The sequence below is a fragment of the Oratosquilla oratoria genome, chromosome 18 (assembly GCF_046742065.1).
Source record: "Oratosquilla oratoria isolate Oo_2021 chromosome 18, ASM4674206v1, whole genome shotgun sequence".
NCBI lineage: Eukaryota > Metazoa > Arthropoda > Malacostraca > Stomatopoda > Squillidae > Oratosquilla > Oratosquilla oratoria.
In genome coordinates this window covers 28869545-28896663 of record NC_134794.1, presented here as the reverse complement: position 1 = coordinate 28896663, position 27119 = coordinate 28869545, and the positions used below count along the sequence as shown (strand labels likewise).

The 27119-nt window shown below is 37.9% G+C and overlaps 1 protein-coding gene across 5 annotated transcripts in view; it reads right to left on the bottom strand.

The window, feature by feature from the left end:
- Nucleotides 1–1073: 1073 nt before the first annotated feature.
- The window catches only part of LOC143035133 (CUE domain-containing protein 1), a 188539-nt gene continuing 162493 nt past the window's right edge, over nucleotides 1074–27119 (bottom strand). For all 5 annotated transcript variants that reach the window (XM_076201732.1, XM_076201735.1, XM_076201734.1 and 2 more), the window contains one exon: nucleotides 1074–19302. In XM_076201732.1, coding sequence (XP_076057847.1) covers nucleotides 19267–19302 — 36 coding nt within the window. In that variant the 3' untranslated portion in view covers nucleotides 1074–19266. The remainder of the gene's footprint in view (nucleotides 19303–27119) is intronic.

The window sequence follows — 27119 nt, the reverse complement described above, 5'->3', positions numbered from 1 at the left end:
GAGTTAAACTAAGTTGAAAGGGAGGGGTGACTTTCAGTTTGGGAGGGTGTCAGGAGTGAAGAAAGGATGAGAGGAGTGACTATACTAGTAAGTGAAGAGATGGGTAAGCATGTGGTGGAGTAGAAGGGGATTTCTTCAAGGTTAATGTGGATGAAGGTATAACATTAGAATTTATGAAACAAATTAAAACTTGCTGATAAATAGTTCTTCACTGATACAGTGATTTTTATTATAATTATTGTTTCAACATAAATATTGCATGGTGGCAACCCTGGCATCATAACACATGATTACATTTATCTAACTTGTTATTATTTTGACTATGGTTTTCTTTACTTTGTCCTTTTAGATCATATATTTGACAGCAACTCTATGATCTGTGTGTGTGTGTGTATTTACCTAGTTGTATTTTGCGGAAGAAGAGCTATGCTTGTAGGGACCTGCAGTTGTATCTTTCCACATCCAGTTCTTTCTTAAAGTTTTGTATAGTTTTAGCACTCACTGTTTTCTCTTTCAATTTATTTCATGTATCTATCACTCTATGTGGAAAGCTATTCTTTTTCAGATCTCATCTGTAACTGTCCTTAAGTTTCTTCTTGTGTCCCCTTGTATTTCTTCTGTCCCATTTAAGTAGATCATCCCTGTCAAGGATTTCCATCCCCTTCATAATTCTATATATGGATATCAAATTGCCTCTTTCTCTTCTTTGCTCCAGAGTTAATAAGTTTAGTTTGTCCAATCTTTGTTCAAATGTCAACATGCTGAGTGTTGGTGCCATCTCTATTGTTAGTGCTCTTTGAATTCTTTCTAGTTTCTTTATGTTTTTTTTTGTACCAGGTGTCCATAGTGATGCTGTATACTCTAATTTTGGTCTTATCATCTGTAACTGTCCTTAAGTTTCTTCTTGTGTCCCCTTGTATTTCTTCTGTCTCATTTAAGTAGATCATCCCTGTCAAGGATTTCTATCCCTTTCATAATTCTATATATGGATATCAAATTGCCTCTTTCTCTTCTTTGCTCCAGAGTTAATAAGTTTAGTTTGTCCAATCTTTGTTCATATGTCAACATGCTGAGTGTTGGTGCCATCTCTATTGTTAGTGCTCTTTGAATTCTTTCTAGTTTCTTTGTTGTTTTTTTTGTACTGGGTGTCCATAGTGATGCTGTATACTCTAATTTTGGTCTTATCAGTGTAACTAGGATTTTCTCCACCATTTCCTCGTCCATGTAGTCAAAGGCCACTTTCATTGATCTTATTAAGTTGTAGATTTCTCCAACTATTTTGTTTACATGTTTGTCTGGTGTCATGTCATTTGAAATGATCACTCCTAGGTCTCTTTCTGGAATTACTTTTGTAACTTCTTTTGTTCCAATTATGTATTTACTGGATATTTTATTTTTGCTTTTTCCAAATTCCATTATACTACATTTTTTAATGTTGAAATTCACTTCGTTCTTTTTACTCCAATTCCAGACTTTGTCCTGATCTCCCTGAAAAGATTTACAATCTTCTTCTTTACTCACTCTCTTAAATATTTTTGCATCATCTGCAAAGAAGTTTATGTAGCATTTAATTCCTTCATCCATGTCGTTTATATAAATAGCAAACATTATCGGAGCCAATACAGAACCTTGGGGTACTCCACTTATCATGTCTACCCATTTTGAGTTCTTTTCTCTAAGTATCACTCTCATTTTTCTTCCTTTCAAGAAATCTTCCATCCACTCCAATAATTTTCCTTGTATTCCACCTATTAGTTAAATTTTTCTTAGAAGTTTTTTTGTACTGTACTTTGTCGAAAGCCTTTTGTAGGTCCAGGAAGGCACAATCTGCCCAGCCATCTCTTTCTTGTATTATGTCTAGCAATCTTGAGTAAAAGCTTATTAAGTTTGTAGTACATGATCTTCCACTTCTAAATCCAAATTGGTTGGGATTTAATATTTTGGTCTTTTCCAAGTGTTTAGTCCATTTGTTTTTAATAACTCTTTTGCATATTTTTGCAATTGTGCTTGTAAAGGATACTGGTCTATAATTTGTTGGATTTTCTTTATTTCCTCCCTTATATATTGGTACAATATTAGCATTCTTCCAGTGTTGCGGTATTTTTCCTTCTTTGAGTGAGAAGTCAATTATCTTGTGTATTTTGTCTGTGAGTTCGTCTATGCATTCTTTTAATATCCAGTTCGCTATTCCATCTGGCCCATGTGACTTTCTGACATCGAGTTTCTTCATTTGGTCCCTTATTTCTTTCTGTGTCACCATTATTTCTTCCATTTTAGGGGATCCTTTCTGGTGACTATCATCCCACAATTGTGAGCTTTCAATTGTAAAAACAGACTTAAAGTGTCTGGTCATTACTTTGGCCATTTCTACATCTTCTGTGTATTCTTGATTTCCTTCATGCAGTTTTATCATTTTGTGTTTGTCTTTTAGTTTGTCGTTTACATATCTGTAGAACAGTTTAGGTTGATCTTTGCATTTTACTATTATATCTTTTTCATAGTTCCTTTTTTCCTCTCTTCATATGTCTGTGTATTCATTTCTCAGTTTAATGTATGTTTGCCATTTAGTCTGTTTTTTGTCTCTTTTCCATCTTTTTCAAGCTTTGTCTCTTCTATTTTTAGCATCACTACACTTTTTATTATACCAGCACTTTATGTACTCCTTTTTCTGTTTCCCCTTAGGCACATATTTGTCTGTTCCCTCTTTATATATTTCTTTGAAAATGTTCGAGAGAGAGAGAGAGAGAGAGAGAGAGAGAGAGAGAGAGAGAGAGAGAGAGAGAGAGAGAGAGAGAGAGAGAGAGAGAGAGAGAGAGAGAGAGAGAGAGAGAGAGAGAGAGAGAGCATCAGTTCCTGCCACAACGTGAATAGGGACACATGCATGGTCCATGTGGCTGTGTTGATATTTACTATGCACTGCATCTTCTTTGTTTCCACTTGGTTTCCTACAGCTTACAAAGGGAAAATCAAGTATAAGTAAGAGAAAAAGTGTGAAAAGAAGAGAGACTGGCCTTTCACCGATGGTGGGCTACCAATCTCTATCTTTAGAAACACTTTGAATGCCTTAATTTACTTGAATAATGAGTTATTAAATAATGTATATGCATATTTCACATATATCAGCAGGACTATGGGAGAGACATACCGGTATTGCAGAAGATCAAAGTGGCATTTCATTATATGGATGAAGAGATAATGAAAAAACTCATTGAAACCCTGATCCATCAAAAACTGGAATATGCATCAGTAGTATGATCCCCACACAGAATGAAGGATATAAGCAAGATTGAGGGAATACAAAAGGTAGCAACCAAACTGGTCTCCAGCCTGGCAGATAAACCATATGAGGAAAGACTAAACCTACTGGGTCTGGAGAATGGTTGTGTATGGATGATGCTGTGATGCATGACGGGGAGTGGGTTGGGGATGAGGGATGAAGGAGTATGTGTGAGAAATAAATTGATGCAGCCTGAAGGGATTTCTCCCCATCTTCTTTTCTGCAGGAGGAGATGGAGAGGGAGGGGGCGCCAATTTAATGAAGTGGCATTGCTGTGGATGTGCTGTGTCTTGTGACACTGCTTCTGACCCAGGGCAGTGGGCAAGATGCAGGGATGACCCATCATACAGGAGGTTCTAAGATAAGAGGGAGGGGAGTGGAGTATATTGGGGATGGAATGGGTGGTAGTGGAATCTATGCCTTTGTTTTTTGGCTACCTCATAAGGAGGAAAAAGCCTTTGGTATATATATATATGTACCTATATGTACATGAATTTGAGACTAGGTATGATAAAAGATTAGAGAATAGGAGATGGGACCCAATGAACATTGCTCCTTTCCTGTATAGTTATGACTTGTGGGCTAATCTGGTTGTTGTCAGTAAACTGGGAGCTGTGGGTCTCCTGCAAGAGGGACCTGGGGCAACAGATTGATTGTTTTTAATGTAAATCAATAACATTGAGTGGAGAATGGTTGTACACTCAACATTCCAGTGAACAGACAAATGCATGCAAGGACCAGTCCATTCTTGCTAAATATGAATAGAACAGACCAGATCGGTGAATAATGGACAAATGACCATTGTTGGCAATTTGGTACAGTATAATTTTTTGCTAGAGGAACCATCAACACAATACTGGGAGACAAAGGCTTGCAATTTGTCCTTTGATTTTCAAACATATGACACTGTTTTTTGACATCATATTCCTCATACACTTTCCATACACTCATGTCCTTCTCCAACTTTCCAATTAACTCTGGCTTGGTTGCCACATTAAGGGTTACATATTTATGCTTCTCAAGTTCTTTCTTGAGTGGCATGGTGCAGGTATGGGCTGATGCATCACTGTAAAGTATTGCACAACAATGGATGAATGTATGTTCCTAGAGAGAGCAGAGCAGACTGACACCAGCACTCCCTCCTTCCCTCTCACATGGGGTCTGACACCACCTCCTATCCCTATGCCTGTTGTTGGTGGCCCAGACTTGGATCAGACAATTGTATCCAGCAATGGATAAATGGGCCATCGTCCGGCTTTAAAATGGACAGGATTTTTTGTTCGATAAATCTTGGATCTGTTAAATAGAGGGTCAAGTGTATATGGATGGTGCTGTGATGAATGTAAGGGAGTGGGTTGGGGATGGGGTGGGTTATGGAGTGGTTATGTGGGAATGATATTTTGATGCAGCCCAAAGAGGGGGGGGTCGCTGATTAAATGAAGTGGCCTTGCTGTGGATGTGCTGTGTCTTGTTGCATTGCTTCTGACCCAGGACAATGGACAAGATGCAGGGATGACTCATCATTCAAGATGAGCCAAGAAAAGAGGGGGGGGGGGTAGGGAGGGATGGTGAATGGAAGTGGAATGGGAGTGGAATAATGCCTTTTGACTTTGGCTACCTCCCTTGTAATGGGGAAAAAGCCCTTGGTATATGTATGTATGTAATAACATTACTGGTGCTAACACTAAACCCTCTGTTATCCCACTTGTTACTTCTCTCCAATATGAAATCTCATCCTTCAGTACTATTCTCATATGCCTCTCCTTCAGGAAATTTTTCAGTGATTCCAGTATGTTCCCTTAACAGGCATGATAGTGGGTAACCAAAAAAAAATCTACATTGGCCAGGGGTCCAGGGGCAGAGGCCCCGGTGGGGGTCAGGGGTCCACGGACCTTGGCCAAGTCCCTGGGCTGAATTGCTAGTAAACAAATGCATGCAAGCTGTTCTGTTGATGTTGCTATCAATATAATTTGACCAAAATAAACTCTACCCCAGTCATCACCTTGCTATATGTACATGTGCGCACCACACCACGCAATGCTACACAAAACGAATCACTTGCAGGCCAGCACAAAATAAACTGCTTACACACAAGTACAGCCAACATACAAATCGCCCAAAACTTCACATCAACCAAAAATTATTTGACCACAACAAAATATATATATATTTTTAATAGGATCGTTTATTACAATTGAGAATTAATGGCAAAAAATCGAGATCATTGTCAGGAAAAGAAAAAAATCGGAAGAATATCATGCCTGCTTTAAGTCTTCTGACATTTTTCCAACATTCACATTAATCTTCTGTATGGCACTTTACTAAAAATCTTTTTTAGTTTGATATACACAATCTATTAAATTTCCTTTTTCATGTAGCATATCAATCACTTGAATAAAACCTTAAAAAGTTTCTTACACAAGGGACCTTCCCCTTCTGAATCCAAATTAGTTATCTACTTAGAGCCTCTTCCAAGTATTTCAATCTTCTTACCACTTTTCTCACCATACACTAGGTAGGGCTTATCACCCTGTCAGCAGTGATGTCTCACAAAGTTTCTCCACAAGGTCCTATCAGCATACAGCTGCTCTCTCTCCACTTCCTTCATGGTTCTTCCTCTTGACTCTGTCATGTCCAGTCTCTCCATCTCTTCCTGGATTTTCCTGTTGGTCACTTTCCTTGTGGCTGCCACTAAAAGAATTTGACTGGATACTGTTGTTCATTCATTCTCATGACTTGGCCAAACCATCTTAATTGACTTCTTTCTATATATAGACTCTTTTTTCATATAGACTCTTTTTTCCAGGTTTCTTCTTATTTCTTCATTTCTTATTTTGTCACATCTTGTCACACCTTTTATTTCATTCATCTCTCACAATTTTTTTCATAGAGCTACTGTACTAGTCAATGACACTGGTCTGCAATTCAAATGCTCTCTACTTCTTCCATTGTATATTGGTGGCACAGTTACCTTTAATCCTGCTTCACCCTACCCTCTTCCAATGAACAAAGAACCACTTAGTGTACTGAGTTCACCAATTATTCTTTCCACATTTTAATATCCTATTTGATACCCTATCTAGTCCTAGTGCACTTCTTCCATCTAGATTTTTTAAAAGTTTATTCACTTTGCATTCTGCCACTTTGGTATTGTTCAATACATCTTTGATTACAGTAATCCCTCCCTTATTGGGAGACAGAGGGTGTTCAGCTTTGGGAAGTATTTAGGTATGCAAAGTAAAATTATTCTACTGCAGTCTCCACTCTGCCATTCCAGTGCTAGATTTTAAGTTATGAAGGAACAAAAGTGGTACACAATACACATAAATCATGTAATATTGGCAGGTTTGAATAATGGCAGTTCAGATATGGGAGGGATTGCTGTACTCCCTTCTTTTCTTTTCTTCAAAGTACTCTTCCTTTTATGAATACTGATTAGGGTTTTTTATTCAATATTTAAATTTGTTTTTTACTTCCTAACATACTGTCCCTTCAACCTTTAGGTTAGATATTTCTTCTCAGTGATTCAATTTACCATTCACAAGTCTGAAGAAGAACTTGAGGTAATTTTTACATTTGTCAATTACACCTGTTTTGGACTTCCTTTCCTCCTCCCATCTGATTTTTGTGGATTTGTTTCTGGTAAAAGTCAATACATGTATTGTAATTGGAAAGGTCAGCAGGGGTAATGTTAGAGAGTGCATGGAGAAAAAAGAATGGACATGGATGTAGGCAAAAACTCTTCTGCAAGACAGAAGGTGAAGGAAAGAAAGAGAGAGAGAAAAGAGAGAACATAGGAGTGAGAGCAAAGAATAGAAGGGAGTGGATTTGATTCTATATTGTGAAAAAATATGAAAGTACCTTGTAAATATAATAAAGTAAAATGCACAAGAAATCAGAGAATATTTTTCTTTTTATTTTGTTCTCTATAGGAAATATATCATCCTACCATTTTTAATCATTTTGACTCCATATCATTTTAATTTTATTCTAATTTGAGGGTACTAGAGAGCCCACAATCAGTAACAGTTAGCAAACCACACCTGCTTGGAAAAGAAGCCAAAGTAAGAAAGAAAAAGAAAAAAAAAAAATATATATATATATATATATATATATATAAATAACACTATAAAAATTCCTATAACACAAACAGAGAAATAGACTACAATTCTGTCACATCAATTGCCTAGTTTCCCAAGAACTGGATGTAAAACCAAATTAGCATGTTTCCCTCCTTCACCCTTAGGATTAGAAAATACTTGGTTACATAAGAATCCCACTGGCCCTCATGACCTGAAAAAGGACTTGTACAAATATGCATATCAAAGAGAGGGTGGGAAGGCTCTCCTTAAAAGATACAAAGCCAGAGTAAGGCTTGTTAAAGATTAATAGCTGTAAACGGCACAGAAGTTATGGGGAAATGTGTGTATGAGACACTTTAGGTGCAATAACAAAAGTAAGTAAATGTAGTATTCTTTACCCATAAAAGATACTTCTACATACACTTTATATAGTGAAGAATTCCAAAGGTTCTCTAATGTGTCAAGATAAGACTTACCTAGGCACCTCCCTCTCCCCATAAGTTAAAACACTTCAAGTGATGAAGTATACTATTTAAGAAATGGCTGGTGAACAAGTGTATGTATATGGGGGAGAAATATACCCATAAATAATGAAGTATGATATTTCAGTCAATGAATGATGATGAAATGGTGATGTGCATTAAACTAAAACTGCTTTTAATCAGTGGCTTCTATTTTCAATGTACCTCAGTGCCAAGTCTATTGGCTCTCATGATTACTAGCAGTTCTTCCTTTACAATTTTACATGTCCAACTCAAGTCTATATTTTACTCTGCTTGCCAAACTTTGTTTACCAATTTCATATATGATCTACACTGATTTTCTGTTTTTTCCTTATCTTTTTTTCCCATCGATTTTTCCATGGTCTTGGGTCACATGCTGGACTTAAGATCAATAGTTATTACTGTCCAAGATGAGAGCTTAGAGCTAGCCTGATCTATGGGTAATATTGTGATCTTACTTGCACAAACCCCAAACTTTTTGTCAAACAGAGCAGGGTGCCATTTTGCAGTGCTGTGGTGATGCTTTTCAGCCCCGGGTGGGGACTGAACTCAGACCCACTTAGCAGGTGAGCTTAGTGCCACTACAACAGGAAACTCAGTTACCACTACATCAGATGCATTTCAAAAGCATGAAGTCCCACTCCAGCACTTGAATTATTCCATCTCATCTAAATGTTATATTATTAATAATTTGTTATTTGATTAATTACAACTGGAAATGATAAAAGTAATATGTAGTTATACAACCATACATGATCACCATATTCAGTCAATGAATTACATTAATATATGATAACATACCTTTTCGATGTTGTCCACGCATATTTTTTTTGAGACATTACATGTTCAAAATTATTGTCATTCCTATCTTCTAAGGAACAGAAAAACTAGGAATGTAGTTTTCAGTAAACTCTCAGAAATATATGTTTTCTAGCATACAAATCTTGTTGGAACACAACTTTACTGCAACAAATATAAATTATATTCACACTATTTTACCACAGAAAAATATTCATAAATAAATACAAAGGGCGGTTGAAAGTTTTCCTGAACAGATTAATAAAACTGTGTAATTATTGAATGCATAGTGTTTTAATTATTGTCCCAAAGATACCAAGAATGAAGAATAAAACAAAATTATATATTCATTCTATATTTTGGAATAAAAAAGTCTGCTTGAAAAGCAGAGAATAAACTCCCCTGCTATGCTAAATAATTTTATATGGACATTCAATCCTATTCACCACTTTCCTTTAAAGCTGATTTTTTTGTTTGTTTTATTTTCCTAGGGTATGTATGTATGTATGTATGTATGTATGTATGTATGTATGTATGTATGTATATATATATATATATATATATATATATATATATATATATATATATATACAGTATATACTTATTTATTCATAAAATGCAATGAGTAAGTACTTTTAAAGTTCAATTTATAAACCCTACCTAGCAACTTGGGATAAATACTTTAATATAAAATTGTGAAAGTTTATCTCCCATGTTAAATTTTAAGTAATCTGGCCTCATACCCTGCTACATACCACCTCTTTGATGGAAGCAAATTTAGGACGGATAAGTCACTGACAGTGAATATGATACATGGATTTCTACTCTAAAGAAAGGGATAATTTTTTTCCTCATTAATATATCCCTACTTAAACTAGAGCAAACCTTTGTCACTAAAGAAAATGTTTTCATCACTATGATAATACTTGTATCAAACTATTCACTGTGAAGTGTCAAAATCTGAGCAGGGTGACAACAAATTGATGTTTATCATACAGGTGGTCATACATCTCACAAATCTATCATTCTGTGATTTGTTCTATTCAGGTAAATGGCGAATCTTTAATAATTTCCAGTACAAAATTTTGGAAAGTATTCTTATTGTTGTTTTTTCCCTTTGTAAGCAGCCTTATTCTAAGTTTGACTAAATCATAAAGTCTCTTTCCTAGTATCCACTTCACCTAGAAATACTCATATACATGAAGTCAAATCTTCTACCTATTTTCATAAAAAAAAAATCTATTATCTATGAAATATCCTGTTGACCACAAGATAAATGATTCATACTATGGTCACACTAAAAGAAAATTAAATTTTCAGCTTGTGAAACCAGCTAAATCATTAACACTTTGTATTTGAGTTCACACATTATATGAGTGGGTTCTATCAATTTATCTAATCTAGTTAAATCAGAATTTGAAGGAGGTAGAAAGGAACAGCCTAAATGTGTTTGGGATATAATGTTTTTGAAGTATGGTGTGGGTTACAAGGATGAATAGAATGAGAAATGTGGAGGTGGAGTGGAGAGTGGAAATAGCAAGTTAGCAGATAGGGTTGATCAAAGAATGATGAGTTGGTTTATGCACATGAAGCAAATCAATGAAGAAAGACTAGCAAAAACAATGTGGAAAGCAGAAGTGGATGGATTGATATGACCAAGAATAAGATGAATGAATGGGGTGATGGGGGCAATGGATGTGATAGGAATGTCTGTCAAACAAGAAAAAGAGAGTGTAAAGGGCAAGAGTGAATTGAGAGTGGCTGTAAATAGATGAGAAAATAAGACAGCCCAAATGAATGTTCTTTATGTCTGCTCCATAACTCACCATGTATTGAGCCTCTGGGGATAACACTTCTAGCTGCCAGGCCCTGCTGTGGAAGTACTGTGCCTTGCTACATTGTCTCTGACCTGAATCATGTGGCAGGGGACATGAATGACCCTTCATCAATGGGATACTAAAATACTAAGAGAGGGGATGGGTGGCAGTAGATGTGTTTTTGGTTGGGTTGGGAATGGGTGTATGGTGGGTGTATACTTTGACCCGGCCAACTCCCTTATAATTTGGTAAAAGACCTATATTTTTATGCAAATGTAATTAAATTACTTCAGATATATCTGAAACTATCGATATTAAATTATTAAGAAATTGAGCACAATAAATCTTTCTAATGGTTCTGTAAACTTTAGCAAATGCTATCTTTGCTTTAATTTTCTACTCTGCTCATTTCTCATCATGAGGCAGTAGTTCAGCGAGTGACAAGTAAGAGGAACTAAAGAGATACAAAATACTAGTTTGCAAGGTGTAAAGTCTACTACACTTCTTATAGCAGCCAACATGTGCTTGTCTTATTCATAACTAATGTTGAAAATAAGTATCACGAGTTTTATATTTTGTCAAATACTTCAAAGCAAATGGAACATGCTGTCAATGTCTTGAGTATTAGTATAGTGAGATAAAGCAAATATGTACATGAATAATGCTTGCATCCCTATGATGCAATCTGTGAATAAGTTAGTTTACTGCAGCCTGTCACACTGTTCTGTGGATAACCCCTACCTTGATGGGGAACCTTTGGGGTGACCGTAGGGCCACTGGTGTGTTTCCTTCTGTCTCAAAGGAATGGCCCACCTTCACCCAGACATGCCCTGGGATGTCTGGGTGGATACTCAGAATGCTTTAGTGTAAAGGAAGAGAGTGTATGTAGTGGGGATGTGTTGGACTGGCACTGTTTGTATATTGTCTGACTAAGGCATCAAGGGAGTATGACAGGGTGTATATATGTATATGTATGAAACCTTACTACCAGTATCCACTTTTGAGTCTGTCCTGGGATTTAAACTCAGGTCTCTCGTGTATGAAACATGCACATTATCATCAGGCCATCCAGGGTCTTAGTAAAATTCTATGTGTGTTAAGAATCTCACACCACAGTTATCAATTTTAACATTAAAGCTGACAAAGTTCAAGTGCATTTTCATGGAAAGGGCAGGGATGCTGCTGTGACAGTGAGTAAAAATACTACTATTTATCATTAGCTGAATAACAGACCAAACCAGAGTATTCCTATTCTTTCTGTCCACAAAATATACAAGAAAAAAAAGGAAGAAGAAAAAATATACAAACCTGATTTACACTCAAAGGGATAACAGGCTCCCCAACTCTAATTGTATACATGTACACACAAGCTAGTTGATGAAAATGTCACCTAGATCACTTATCACATCTTTAACTTTGCTAAATTAGTTTGTTATCATATCTGGTAAACAAACATATAAAAAAAAACATAAACCCTGGTATTTTCTGTCTTAATTTTAGGAATTCTACTCAGATTTTTAAAATAGTAACAGTTTCTGAAATCAACACTGGATATTTTGAGTGTGGAATTATTAACAAACATTTTCAATAAAAGTTACACCTTTTTGAATTTGAATAAGGAAGAAAGAAGAAAACTATACTGGAAGACATTCAAACCTGATCCTCTAGACTAACTCATTTATCAGCTTTTGTCTAAACATATGTCAAAAAATGAGGTACTGTCCAAAGAGAAAGACAGCTCCTCTGGCATATCAAATGCATCTGAGAGTTCTGAGTGAAATATGTACAGAAAACACTAACTTGAACATATTGCAATGAAACTCAGCCAAAATACATTCAACTACAAAAATTAACACTATACTGCCCTGAGATTTTTGCTTTACAAAATAACAGAGCACAGTGAAATGAAAGTATCTATTTAATGGTTATCTGCACACCTATCCTGGGCAACAATAATAAACTGCAATTCTTTTCAGTGCATGTAATGGTTCTGGTAAAAGGGCTCTAGTTCAATAGGTAGCAGGGAAGAATTTTATTTGTGATCTAAAGCTTATATCGCTTGTTTGCGAAAACGTCGTCATAACTCAAAAAACTGAATTTTTGAGTTATCTATACAGACATATTCATCTTCAAACATGGATTTTTTTGGTAACAGTGTCATATCTGTAGCTCAAAAATTGACCGCTAGGGAGTGCTAAATGTCCCAACGGCATAACCTTACATGTTCCAACTTGTTCCAACAAATATTTTAGACTTAGTAAAGATTATGATTGTTTCAACTTCTATAAACTTTAGAGGCGTATTTGATGCTCCAAAAAATGTTCCACCTATGGTGTTTGAGGGCTTTTTATAATATTGAGAGCGTTTTGAAACTTTAAAATGCCTCTCCTGAAAAATTCGATATTTTGAGTTATGACGACGTTTTCGCAAACAAGCAATATATGAAGTACCAGTACTGTACTTGCAAAAGCTAATCTCCAAGAAAGTCCATTTTCAATATAAAATTGCTTTATGATGTTGGAGCAGTTGGCCCCTGTCAAGATTCCTTTCCCTTACCATCATTACATAACTAATGACTACTTTAAAGTTGGCCTACCAGTTCTGAACACAATTATTGTAGATAGTTGAACATGGAGATAAATTTCCTTCATATAATAATGATCATGAAATTCTTTCCAAGTATAAAAATGACTCAATCAGTTAATAAATCTATATTTTCTATCTTTGATGTGTCATTCATTCTATTATAAAAAAAAAAAAAAAACATGGTTTACTGGGTTCTATTCAAAACCATATAATAAAGTGCCATAAAACACCAAAGGCCCCTAGGTACTCTGTAGGTAGCACATAGCCCATATAAGATGCTGGGAGGGACTCACAATGGGTAACTGCAAGTGGTGGTCCTGCACAATGGATGTTGAAATGAATCACTTCTCTGTTACCTGTTTTCAAAGACCATCAACACCCTCACCTCCATCTGAAGTACAGCCTCAAGGGACTGACAGCCTCTGGACTGGACCTAAGATCTTTCTTGACTTACTTTGATTGTATTTCCTTTACCTTTTCATGTGAGAGCCCTCAATTCCACCCATCCCTCCCACTACCCAAACACCTACAACTACCTTCCACCTGCACTGTACAACACATTCATACAAAAGTACATACACACTCAGATCACAAAACAATCTAAAACGAAACCCTAAACTGCATACTTCACCTAACTCCCCAAGACATCACCCCAAAAAATCCCTCTCACACCAAGCAAGAAACACTGGCATGACTCAAAACCACCACCCAGTTTTGAAACAGTACCAAAACAGAGTAGGAATGGTCACATAATCAAAATTTCCCAAATGCAATCACCACATAGAAAACACAGAACACCTCATATTACACTGCCTTACTCTAGCCTTACCCAGGCAACAACATAATGTCTTTGAGTAACTTCAGGCTCACAAGAAGGGCTGACAACCTGTGACTGGTTCCTTCATACTCCTGTAAGCTGGTGACATGGAAACATTCCCAAACATGCAACACAGACAGCAGTTCAAAGTTTCTTCTCAGAGAGGACTATGGGAGAGTCCAAAGACCACTGTCAGGCACAATGGGGCTGTGGTTTTTAGTCAGTGAAGATCAAAGATACAATTTATATTATTAGTACTAGAAGATGATTTGACTGTAGGCATGTTTTTGATTATTTCCCCAAAGTCTATATGACAATAATTACCTATTATAACTAAGAATACTTAACAAATGAATAAAAACACTGCCCTTTATCAGGATAACCCAATAGTATATGTGAAGATCTTGTATGGCATCAAGCATAACTGTAATTATACATGGATTGAAGATGCTCCTTAGCTGAGCAGGTTAGAGTGTTGCTATGTGTGGCAGAGGTTGAGGCGATGGCAGTTCGAACCCTGCCACCAGCAAGTTGGGCTAAGGCCATGGTTCATCAAATTCCATGCTGAAGAATCCTCTGTAAGGGGCACTGTCCTGGACTCCTGATAGGAGGAGTTTGCGATGTTAAATCAAATCATCATCATCACACACACACACGACGGCCGAAGTGACAGCGAAGTTTGGAACTCCAGGAAAACTTAAAAATTTGAGGATCTCAACGACGAGGGAGTACCTTTGTTGTATTAGTAGGGAAGGGGAAAACTTGTGGTGTAGTGGAAAGGTGAAGAAAAAGGAGAAAAGGAGAGATTACTGAGGAAAATGGAAGGAAATGAGGAAGGAGACGAATGGGCTCCCCCGGACATCAGAAGGATGTCAACAAAAGAGCTGCAGACGATGCAGGTGAAGTCGAAAATATCAGTAAAGGCACTAAAATTAGAAATATAGATAAAAACAACACAACAGAAAGTGGAGATAATAATTTCCATGGATTTAATGAGGGAGGGGATGCCAACCTCCCCCTTTTAGCAAGTCTAGAGGAAAAACTAGAGAAAATGAATGAACAGCGGGAGGTTAGGTTCAGCCAACTTACACGGATTACACAGAGTTGATAAATTGGAAGAACTAAAGGAGAATCAAAACCTAAATAAAGAAATAAAAGAATGAAAAAGACAGTTAAAATAAGTAAAAGATGAGAATGAGGAATTAAAGAAGAAGAATAGAGAGAATACAGAGTCCATAGCAAAAGAGGAACAGGGTTGGAGAAAAGTCCAAGAGAACAACAAAAATGAATGTAGAAATATAGTGACACAACAGATGAAAGAACAAACTAAAGACACAGTTATTAAAGTGACGAGGGAGAAGGAGAATACAGTAAGAGACTTAGCGGACAAAAAAGAAATGTATAATTATATTAGGGATGGAAGAGAAGCATAATCCAAATAGGACTACAAGAGTAAAAGAGGAGAACAAAAAGGTAAACAAGATATTAGAGGTAGTTCAAGAGGATTAAAACTAGAAACAGGGAAAGAAATTGAAGAAATATATAGAATAGGGAAACACAATACAGATAAGATCAGATCAATTAAGGTTAAATTCAGGTCACAAACGGCAGCAGAGAATAGCTTAGCAAAAACAGGGAAACTAGCAAAAAGTGATCAGTATAAACAGGTATGGATAAAAAGAGAAATGAATAAAGAGGAAAGAGATGATGAGAAAACAAAAAGACTAGAAGCTAAAGAAAAAAATGAGAACAGAACAGAGTCAGACAAAGAGAAATTCTATTGGAGAGTAGTGGATATGAAAGTGAGGAAATGGTTCATAGGAGAGAAAAATGGAAGGGAAACAGAAAATACAATGGAAGTAGCAGAAAATTAAAAGTGTCTTACACAAATATAGATGCTTAATAACAGGCTTGAATGAACTGAATGATTACCTGAAGGAAAAAGAACCAGACATAATGGGAACTGTAGAGACAAAATTGAAAGGTCCATTACCACTCAACAGTATAGGGTGGATTAGAAACAGAAAGGTAAAACAAGGGGATGGAGTATGTTCCTGACTAAGAAGGATATAAATGTGAGGAATGTCACATATGGAAAGGATAGAGTAGAGATGATTATGATGGAAGTGGAAGACAGGGATGGGAAGAGCAGGAAGTTAGTAGTAAATTATGTGCCTCCTAAAATGGCTTCATGGGAAGGGAGAGAACACAAAAATATGTTAGAAGACACAAGGATAACACTAAATAAGATAATGGAAGATGGAGGAAGAATAGTTATAATGGGTGACTTTAACTGTAAAGAAATCTGCTGGGAAGAGATGACAGTGAAAGGTGGAGACGACCTATGGGGAAATGTACTACTTGATATGATTATAGAACATACAATGATGCAATGGATACAAGAGAATACTAGGTATAGAAATGAGGAAGAACCATCGAAACTGGACCTAATAATCACATCAGAACCTGAAATAGTGGACAAGATTGAATATAAGACACCAATAAGTAAAATTGACCACATATTGGTTGAACTGGAACTGAATGAGGAAAAATAGATGAAAAAAATGAATAATATAGAATGGGAAGATTGATGTATGGAATTTTTTTTTTTTATAAAAAAAAAAGAGAATTCTTTCAAAAAGCAGATTGGGAAAGCATACACAAGGAGGAAACAACAGTAGAAGAGAAATGGAATATTTTGACAAAAATTTATAAAGGAGTGGAAAAGTATATTCCAAGACAAAAACAAGAAAAAGGATATGTAAAGTATTGGTACAACAAAAGATGTAGGGAGTTAAATGACAAAAGGGCTAAGCTTGGATAAAATGGAAAAAAGACCTGAAAAAAAGCTTTTGATAAGGTGCCACATAAGAAATTGCTAAAGAAATTAGAAACTGCAGGAGGAATACAGGGCAAACTGCTGAAGTGGATGGAAGACTTCTTGCATAAAAGAAAAATGAGAGTAGTGATAAGAGACAAACACTCTAATTGGGATGAAGTGATTAGTGGAGTTCCACAAGGAATAGTTCTGGCCCCAATAATGTTTGCTATATATATCAATGATATGGATAAAGGAATTGAAAGTTATATGAGCTTTGTGGATGATGCAAAATTGTTGAAAAAAGTGAACACTGTAGAAGATTGTGAGTTGCTGCAGAGTGATCTCAATAAAGTATGGGAATGGAGTAGGAAGTGGGAGATGGAATTCAATATCAAGAAGTGTAGTATAATGGAATTTGGAAGAAGTAAAAAAAGAATAGTGGGATCATATAAATTGGGAGAGGAAGAAATAAAAAAAAGTAGAAAATGAGAAGGACCTGGGAGTCATTATTATGAATAATATGTCCCCTGAAAAACATATAAACAAGATTTTTGGAGAAACTTATAATTTGATAAGAACAATCAAAGTGGCATTTACATACCTAGATGAAGAAATGGTGAAGAAAATACTAGTCACTCTGATAAGACCAAGACTGGAGTATGCAGCGACGACGTGTCACCAAGCATAAAAAAATGTATAACAAAACTTGAAAGAATACAAAGAGTAATTATGAAATTGGCACCAACACTCTCAGAACTATCATATGAAGAGAGACTAGCAAAACTTGAGCTATAGACATTAGAGCATAAAAGAGAGAGAGGACACTTGATAACTATTTATAGAATCATGAAAGGAATAGAAACTATTGATAGAGAGGATCTAATAAAATGGGATAGTAGAGCTACAATAGGACATGGAAAGAAAATCAAGAAAGACAGTTATAGAAGAGACCTGAAAAAGAACAGCTTTCCCCACAGGGTAATAGATGTTTGGAACAAGTTAGATGAAAATGTGGTGTGTGCAAAACCGATACACAAATTTAAAAACAGTCTAGATAAAACAAGATATGAAGACAGAACACCACGAGCATAGCTCCCCTTCCCGTAAAATACAAATAGGTAAATACATGGACTGATAGTTGTGCTCACCTGTTTTTCTTTCAAGTTTTCAGCTGTTACCTACTTTAAGAGGTGACTAGACATTGATGCTCTTGTTGGAGCTTGAGGGTACAAGACCATGTGCCCTTACTGCCATCATGCACTTGGCTCTAGTAGGACCGAAGTCCACTCTAAGTGTTATCATCATCATCATCAATGGAAGGTATACCCTGTGGAGTGTGTTGCTTCACTCACATGCCAACACTATTCCCCAGTTTCCCTGAGCAAGCCCCGATGCAGCCACCATTCTTATTCTAAATAGCTCTCACCAGGATAGAAAACCAAGGGTTGTTTCTTGTGATGATAGCCTGGTGAGTGGGATCAACATCAGGGAGGTGTGCCACATGTCCATACAGAAGGAGATGATGCTATTATATTATGATGGTAACAGACCTTACATAAGTCTCTTGAAGCAGTTACTGATTTGATACAGTCACACCAGTAATATGTTATAATTTTCCAAAGGCACTAGCACCAAAAATGGCAAGATGCCTCTTCAAACAACCATTCAGTGCCCATATCTCATAGCCATAGAGCATGGCAGGGAGCAGAAATGACTTGAAGATTTGAATTTTATGTCTCTTGCATGAATATTGGGAATGCCATATACCCTTGTTGAGTATACATCAGGTATCTTGGGTTAAGCTTTTAGATTTTTACAGGCTTGACTTTCTACACAATTTTGAATAGGACCTTAGTGCTCCTCATGATGAACATAATGAGAACCATCCTTATAAAACAAAACCTGTTAAATTTTTTCACAAAAAGCAAATTATCTGTACATAAGAAAAAAATGGACAGACTGGAAACAATCCATATAAAAATACTATACAAAAGAGGAAGAGAAGACGAATTAAATATCATAAGCAAATCAACAAAAAAGCAAATTGAAAAAGTCAACTTTATAGCAAAAGCAACTGAGAACTCTCCATAGAATAACATACTAATCTAACAACTTGTATGTCATAAATACAAAAACAGAAAAGAAAAACAGATCCCACTTGATGCTGACAAGGCATTTGATCACTAATACTGATCATTACTACTTCTTTGTCTGTAGCAAATAATTTTCAACCGCTCCTTGTATTTAACTTTAGTACAACTAATTCTGAAAAGTAACAGTTCTAATGCTGGGCTATATATCTGGTCTGCAAGGTCACAACTAGCAATATGAAAGACATTTTTTTCTTAATTCCTTGAATGTACTACAACATATCACATGATTGATTGAAGGGGAATGTTTTCTGTGATTTAAGCTGAGCTTTTTGAAAGCAGATAAAAATTTAATGAAACATTCAAAAGCAAAATGAGGCATATTTTTCATTCATTATGAACAAATGACTTCAAAGAGGGAAAGTTGTTTAGTTTAATAAATCCTCTGAATTTCAATGGGTGAATGATCATGCCATTATCGTCCATGCCTTGGTGATGACGGCTTGCACATCTGAAAAATAACAAAATATTAATCAATTAATTAGAAATAATGTGAAGATACTACTACACAAATATTTGGAGCAGAGAATGTGCTAAACACTACCCAATGGTAGTCAAATGCAGAGCTGGGTGCATTCCTAGGTGCATCCCGTGGTGTCCTGACTGACATATATAGTCAGGACATCGAGGGGTGGACCTAGGAATGCACCAAGGAATGCATCCAGCTCTGGTCAAATGACTCAACTTTGAAATCAGCAAGCTCTTATTGTGGCACAGAAAGAATGGTCATCAAACCATGAGGAAAGGTAATCTAAGAGAGATCATGGAGCAGCAGAAAGGGGTGAAACAAGATTCAATGGAAGGTAAATCTCTAAAGGGAAAGAATCACTTATAAGGGATAAACATACATATACCAAAAGGTACTTTCTGTCATATTAGAAGAGGTGGGTACTGTTTACCAAAAAACTTAACTTTGTTAATTGTTTATCCATTAACCAAAAAGCTAACTTCATTAATCATTACTTTGTTAAATCAACCTCTTTGATACCATGATGTCTATGTAGGTGTCATTAAGCGCAAATGGGTATACGAGGATGTTGGCACTGGTGTCTTGATTATATCTATTTTGCAGCTGAGTTATCCCCAAATCCTGTGAACTGGTTTGATCATGTTTTCTGTATTTATTGTTACTCAGAGTGAAAGAGAAAGAGTAATACAGCGGTGACTTTATATTTTATAATGTGAATAGTGTGATGGGTCCGTGAAAACACAAGGTACAGAAATACAGAAGAGCTATCGAAACTAGATCTAATATTTACAACAGAACCTGAAATAGTGCATAAAGTCCAGTACGAGACACCAATTGGAAAGAATGACCATGTACTCATCGAAACTGTACTAAAGGAAGAAATAGACATAGAGAGGAACGAAACAGACTTTACAAAACTAAAGACATTCTTCCGGAATGCAAACTGGGAAATTTTTTTACAGGGAAGAGACAACAGTGGAAGAGAAATGGAATATATTGATGGAAAACTACAATGAAGGTGTAAACAGGCATGTACCAAGACAAAAGCGAGAGAGAGAGTACATTAAATGTTGGTTCAACAAAAGATGCAGTGAGGCAAAAGACAGAAGGGATAAAGCTTGGAAAAAGTGGAGAAAAGACAAAAAACAAAGCAAATGGCAAATTTATGTTAACTGTAGAAATGAGTATGTTAATGTGAGAAGAGAGGAAAAAAGGAACCATGAGAAGGATATTATAGACAAATGCAAAGAGCAACCCAAACTATTCTATCGGTATGTGAATGGTAAACTTAAAAACAAACAGGAAATGGTGAAACTATGCCAAGGAAACATAGAATACACAGAAGATTTAGAGATGGCCGAAGTCATGAACAATCACTTTAAATCTGTTTTCACCAGAGAGAAAATACCAAATTGTGACATAGATAAAAACAAGAAATCTCCCCTCATGAATGAGTTTACAGCATCACTAAAGGAAATATCAGAACATCTATCAAGGCTGGATGTCAGAAAATCACATGGCCCGGATGGTATTGCAAATTGGATTCTAAAGGAGTGCAAAGAAGAACTAACAGACAAAATACACATCTTAATAAACAGCTCACTCAAAGAAGGAAAGATACCCGAGGACTGGAAAAACGCTAACATTGTACCAATATATAAAGGAGGAAACAAGGAAGAACCCACCAACTATAGGCCAGTATCACTAACAAGCACCATAGCCAAAATTTGTGAGAAAATAATCAAGAATAGATGGGTAAAACATCTGGAAGACAATGACATATTAAACCCAAGACAATTCGGATTCAGACAAGGAAGATCATGCTCCCCAAACTTAATATGCTTTTACTCAAGACTAATAGACATAGTGCAAGAAAGAAATGGATGGGCTGATTGTGCATTCCTAGACTTGCAAAAAGCCTTTGACAAAGTACCACACAGAAAACTACTGAAAAAACTGGAACACATAGGAGGAATGCAAGGAAACCTACTAAAATGGATAGAGGACTTTCTGACTGGTAGAAAGATGAGAGTAGTGCTCAGAGAAAAATATTCAGATTGGAAAGAGGTGATCAGTGGAGTACCGCAAGGATCTGTGCTGGCACCAATAATGTTTGCTATCTATATGAATGACATGGACGAGGACGTGAACTGCTACATGAGCTTCTTTGCCTGTCACGTCACACTGGGTTCATACTCGTGATGTGACATATTTATTCCTTGAGCATAATTACACTGTGTTATGCTACCCCTTTGTGTGAGAATGAACAATGACTCCTTGTCCGCTAAGGCCGTTGACCTGGAACGCGCGCGAAAGCTCTCGTAAGCAAGCGGCGGAGTGATACGAAGCCAACGCCGCCCGCTAGCTGAGGTCAAGGGGCGCGTGAATCGAGAAGGCGAAGTAGTGCCTCCCCTCCCTTCTACCTCATTATCTTGTAGGTTAAGGTATAAGCTAGGGAATTATTGTGAACCCTCTCCATACATAAATAAAGGAAGTAATGGATGTGTGGAGTTGGGTGGATAGGGATAGGAAATGTATTTTAAGATAAGTTGGCATTGGGCAATAGCACTTGTGTTGTGCGGTTGGGGTATAAATCAGGGGGTGAGGTCACCCACGCTGCTCCCTCCGCACTCGACCTCTGCGCATTGTCGGTACTTGTAAGTAAGAGATATTCTCATTAGTTGTGTTAATAAATATTTCGGTGATTTTGTATATCTTCTTTCTTTATCCTGGCGTGTTGGACGTATCTATAAAGAGGCGATTATTCTCTGAGACTCTGGATTGTATGAATTACTCAAACTCTGTTTTAGAGTTTGATGTAACACACAAAAACTGAGCTTAGGGCATGACATAAATGGGGGCCTCATGACCGGGATACACTCCGCCGCCAGATAGAGGAATTAGTGTATGCAAAAGCATTGAAAATTATTTTCAAGTAAAAACGCAAGCCGCCAAGCGATCAAAACCGTGATCGATCATACAAACGCAAGCAGATTGGCTTCATTGTTTACATTTCAGCAACGCGTTACCTATGGTATTGTAGTTGTTTTCTTCTTTTATACGATGTCTTACCCAAACACCCCAGCTAGTTCTAGGAGTAGCCCTAGTTTTGAAGGATTCCCACAGGTGAGAGAAGGGGAAAGTGACATAGAAAGCAGGAGAGGGAGCCCTCACACTGGTGATATAGAATTCGAACAAAGTAGGAGGCTAAGGAGCGAGAGATACTTCGAACTGGGGGAAGACGAAAATGACAGCATTAGGTATTATAACGCAAGGAGCAATTTTAGTGAGGGTGGAGTAGAAGGGAACATACGTAGGATGCAAGAGACAGAAATTCATTATTATGGGGAAGTTCCCCAATCCAGAAATTATGACATAGGAGATAGAAAAAGTGAGGTTAGATCAGGGGGTAGACTAGTCAGTAAGGAAAGGGAATATACATACAGACAAAGGCCGGACACACCACAAGAAACAGGTAGACACTATTATAAAGAGGAAGGTAGGGAGACCCCAAAAATGGGAAGAAGATATAGTATGGAGTCAGATAGGATTGGTTATGAACGGTTCCCACAAGAGAGGGGAAACTACTACGACATGATAGACGATATGGACAGGTTTAGGATAGGTAGGGATCCCAGAGTAGAATCGGGGAACGAATATTATCCTAGGAGAGGACTGGAGACATGGGGGGACACGAGTGGGTGTGGAACAGGACATCACACTCACCAACAAGCGGGGACCTGTAGTGGGGGAAATGACATCGACAATATCATTAAAGCTTCTCACATTATAGCTAAATTTAATGAAGAGGACCCAGATTTGTTTTTTTCGTCATTTGAAGGCCTGGCTAAACAATTAGGATGGAGAAGGAACATTTGGTCAGTCATGATAAGATCAAACCTCCCCCCTAGGGCATTAGCAGTGTATAATATGTTTGACGGGGAGGGAGTCTATAATTATAGTCAGATTAAAGATGAAATATTAAAGGTATATGAGGTTACCCCGGAGTACTTCAGGAAGAAGTTTAGGGAAGAGGAAAAGGATGTCAGCAAGGGCTACGTCGCCATGGCCAGGAAACTAAAGGGCGATCTCACGAGATGGATGCGTGCTGAAAATGCGGTCAGTGCTGAGGATGTATTAGAAGTATTTGTCAAAGAACAATTCATAAACATGCTAAGCAATGAAGCCAGACTGCATGTCACCACGCAGAAATGTGATACCTTAATGGATGCGGCTAGGCTTGCTGAGAATTTCTCGTTGCGGGTTAACGAAAGTCAGGGTCAGAAAGGAAGTACCACTCGACAATATAGAGGCGCGAATGCGGTTCCGAGCCAAAGGTATGCTAGACCTCAGGTAGGAGATAATTGGAGGAAGACACAAAGGTGTCCCAGGTGTGGAAGGTACGGGCACAGATTACAGGAATGCTTCGCTAGGTGGTCTGAGCAAACCTACAGGCAAGAGATGGGAGAGAAGCAGTCCAAACAAGGGATTTTCTGTGTACAGGAAAGAGAGTTACGCCCGGAAAAGGGAAAAGGGTGCCCCCCTCATGAGGAGCTGAATCAAGGGATGGAGAGTTGCCCCATGGTGAAATACAGCGAGGATACACAAGACCAGAAACCAGGGCAGAATGGTGAAAGGACCGAGGGGAAGGTAGCATATAACCCCATAGGAAAGGGTAGAATAGACGAGACAAGCAGCAGGGAAGTAAGCCCGGAGTGGTTGCCCTATGTGAAGGATGCTAACATAGGAATAGGAAGGAGTAAGAAGAAGATCGCTGTGAAGGTTCTTCGGGATACAGGGGCAGCCCGCACTATCATAAGGCCAAACTTGATACCGGATCTAGAAGGGGAGAGTATAGGTCAATTCTCTATGGTACTAGCAGGAGGAGTGACAAAATCATCGCCCTTAGTTAGAATGTCATTGGAGTTAGAAGGTATTGTCCAAACCTCGCTGATGTGACCGCTCCCTTGACCCGCATGCTCTCTTGTAACCCTTTCAGGTGGAATGAAGGCGCAAATGCAGCTATTGATGAGTGCAAGAGGCTTCTCTCAAGTCGTCCCGTCTTGGTGGCTCCTGACTATAGCAGGACCTTTTTCATCTTATGTGATGCAAGCCAAGCGGCTGTAGGTGCCATGTTGGCTCAGGAAAGGGATGGTTCCATGCGACCTATTTCTTTTATGTCTCAAGTCCTCAAGGATTATCAGACTAGGTATTCCACAATTGAGAAGGAGGCCCTCAGCCTCGTGTTAGCGCTAAAGAAATTCCAGGTGTTTTTAGATGGTAAGGTAATAGTCCTTAATGATCATAATCCTCTTAACCCCTTCCATACGGTGCCGCACACGTAGGCGTCATGGGGAGCGAGTGTATTCGCGAGGCTGCCATATCGGCGTCTTGATTATATTTATTGTAGTCGCCCCTCCATAATGACATTCTTTCTAATTCTTTTGTAATCGCATTTTCTATGGTTATCAAAACTCACGGGTGAAGAGAGAACGATCGATATAAGCGGTGACTATATTTTATGATGCGAATATTATTACGACACGTCGTACGGCTGGCATTGGCTGCTGCCACCGAGATCTAAGTCCATGACGCCTACGTGTGCGGCACCGTATGGAAGGGGTTAAGTACATCATAGAAGGGAAGACTAAGAGTGATAGGTTGGCTCGGTGGGCGCTAGCACTCCAGGGTCACGATTTAAATCTTAAACATATTTCAGGGAAGAGTAACATGATCGCTGATGCCCTATCACGCCCAGACACAAAATGTTCAACCCTCGCTTCGCAGGTTTGAACATTTTTTTTTTGGTGAAGGGGGATGTATGTCACGTCACACTGGGTTCATACTCGTGATGTGACATATTTATTCCTTGAGCATAATTACACTGTGTTATGCTACCCCTTTGTGTGAGAATGAACAATGACTCCTTGTCCGCTAAGGCCGTTGACCTGGAACGCGCGCGAAAGCTCTCGTAAGCAAGCGGCGGAGTGATACGAAGCCAACGCCGCCCGCTAGCTGAGGTCAAGGGGCGCGTGAATCGAGAAGGCGAAGTAGTGCCTCCCCTCCCTTCTACCTCATTATCTTGTAGGTTAAGGTATAAGCTAGGGAATTATTGTGAACCCTCTCCATACATAAATAAAGGAAGTAATGGATGTGTGGAGTTGGGTGGATAGGGATAGGAAATGTATTTTAAGATAAGTTGGCATTGGGCAATAGCACTTGTGTTGTGCGGTTGGGGTATAAATCAGGGGGTGAGGTCACCCACGCTGCTCCCTCCGCACTCGACCTCTGCGCATTGTCGGTACTTGTAAGTAAGAGATATTCTCATTAGTTGTGTTAATAAATATTTCGGTGATTTTGTATATCTTCTTTCTTTATCCTGGCGTGTTGGACGTATCTATAAAGAGGCGATTATTCTCTGAGACTCTGGATTGTATGAATTACTCAAACTCTGTTTTAGAGTTTGATGTAACACACAAAAACTGAGCTTAGGGCATGACATTGCCGATGACGCCAAACTGCTAAGGAAAATAGAAACTGATGAGGACTGTGAAGCACTGCAAGAAGACCTAAATAGGGTATGGAACTGGAGTCAGAAATGGGAAGTGGACTTTAATACTAAGAAGTGTAGCATAATGGAGTTTGGAAAAAGCAAAAACAGAATATCAGGAAAATATACAATTGGAACCAAAGAAGTAAAGAAAGTAGGATCCGAAAAAGATTTGGGAGTAATTATCACGAACGACTTGTCCTATGATATACAGATTAACAAAATTGTCGGGGAGACTTACAACTTGCTAAGATCAATAAAAGTGGCGTTTACATACTTGGACGAAGACATGATAAAAAAAATATTGGTTACATTGATAAGGCCTAGATTAGAGTATGCGGCGACATTGTGGTCCCCCAGTACCAAAAAGAATATAAAGAAAATAGAAAGAATCCAAAGAGCAGCTACAAAAATGGCACCTGCACTTGCAAACCTATCATACGAGGAGAGATTGGCTAAACTGGAGTTACCGACACTGGAGCAAAGAAGAGAGAGAGGTGACCTATTGACCATTTACAGAATCATGAGAGGCACAGAGGTACTCGATAGAGAGAACTTACTTAACTGGGACAAAAGAAACACAAGAGGACATGGAAAGAAAATAAAAAAACATAGCTATAGAAGAGAACTGAAGAAAAACAGTTTTCCTCATAGAGTTTTGGACACTTGGAACAAACTGGACAATGAAATAGTATGCACAAAAACCATTCATGAGTTTAAAAACAAACTAGACACTGCGAGATACAAAGGCGGGACATCACGAGCATAGCTCCCCTTCCCGCAAAATACAACTAGGTAAATACAACTAGGTAAATCTGATGTTGCATGCCAAAATTTGATTTGTACTAAAGAGGTTAAGAAGAATGTAATGGAAGTTACCATTAATCCGAGCCATTGGCAGTAGCCGTGATGCTAAAAGACTCCCAAATGGTTTGCTAGCATGCTTTCTTGGAAGATGAAAGCGAAAATGAGCTCAATGAAGTGCAGCTACTCAAATCTAAGGAAGCCTAAGGCTAGATTTCCAGCAAAAAGAACCTCCCTTTACCCTCAAACTGTTCGAACTTGGCGGTGTGGGATCTCTTCATGTGTTGTTTGAGACTCTTCAGACTAGACATGTGCCTTTTAACTAGAACAGATTTGGGTAGGCACACCTTGCAGCTGAAAATTAACTTCTCTTCCTTGAGTGAAGAAAGAAGTAGTCCTCCAACTGGGTTCTGAACCTCTTGTTACTGAGGGTGAGTAACACTGA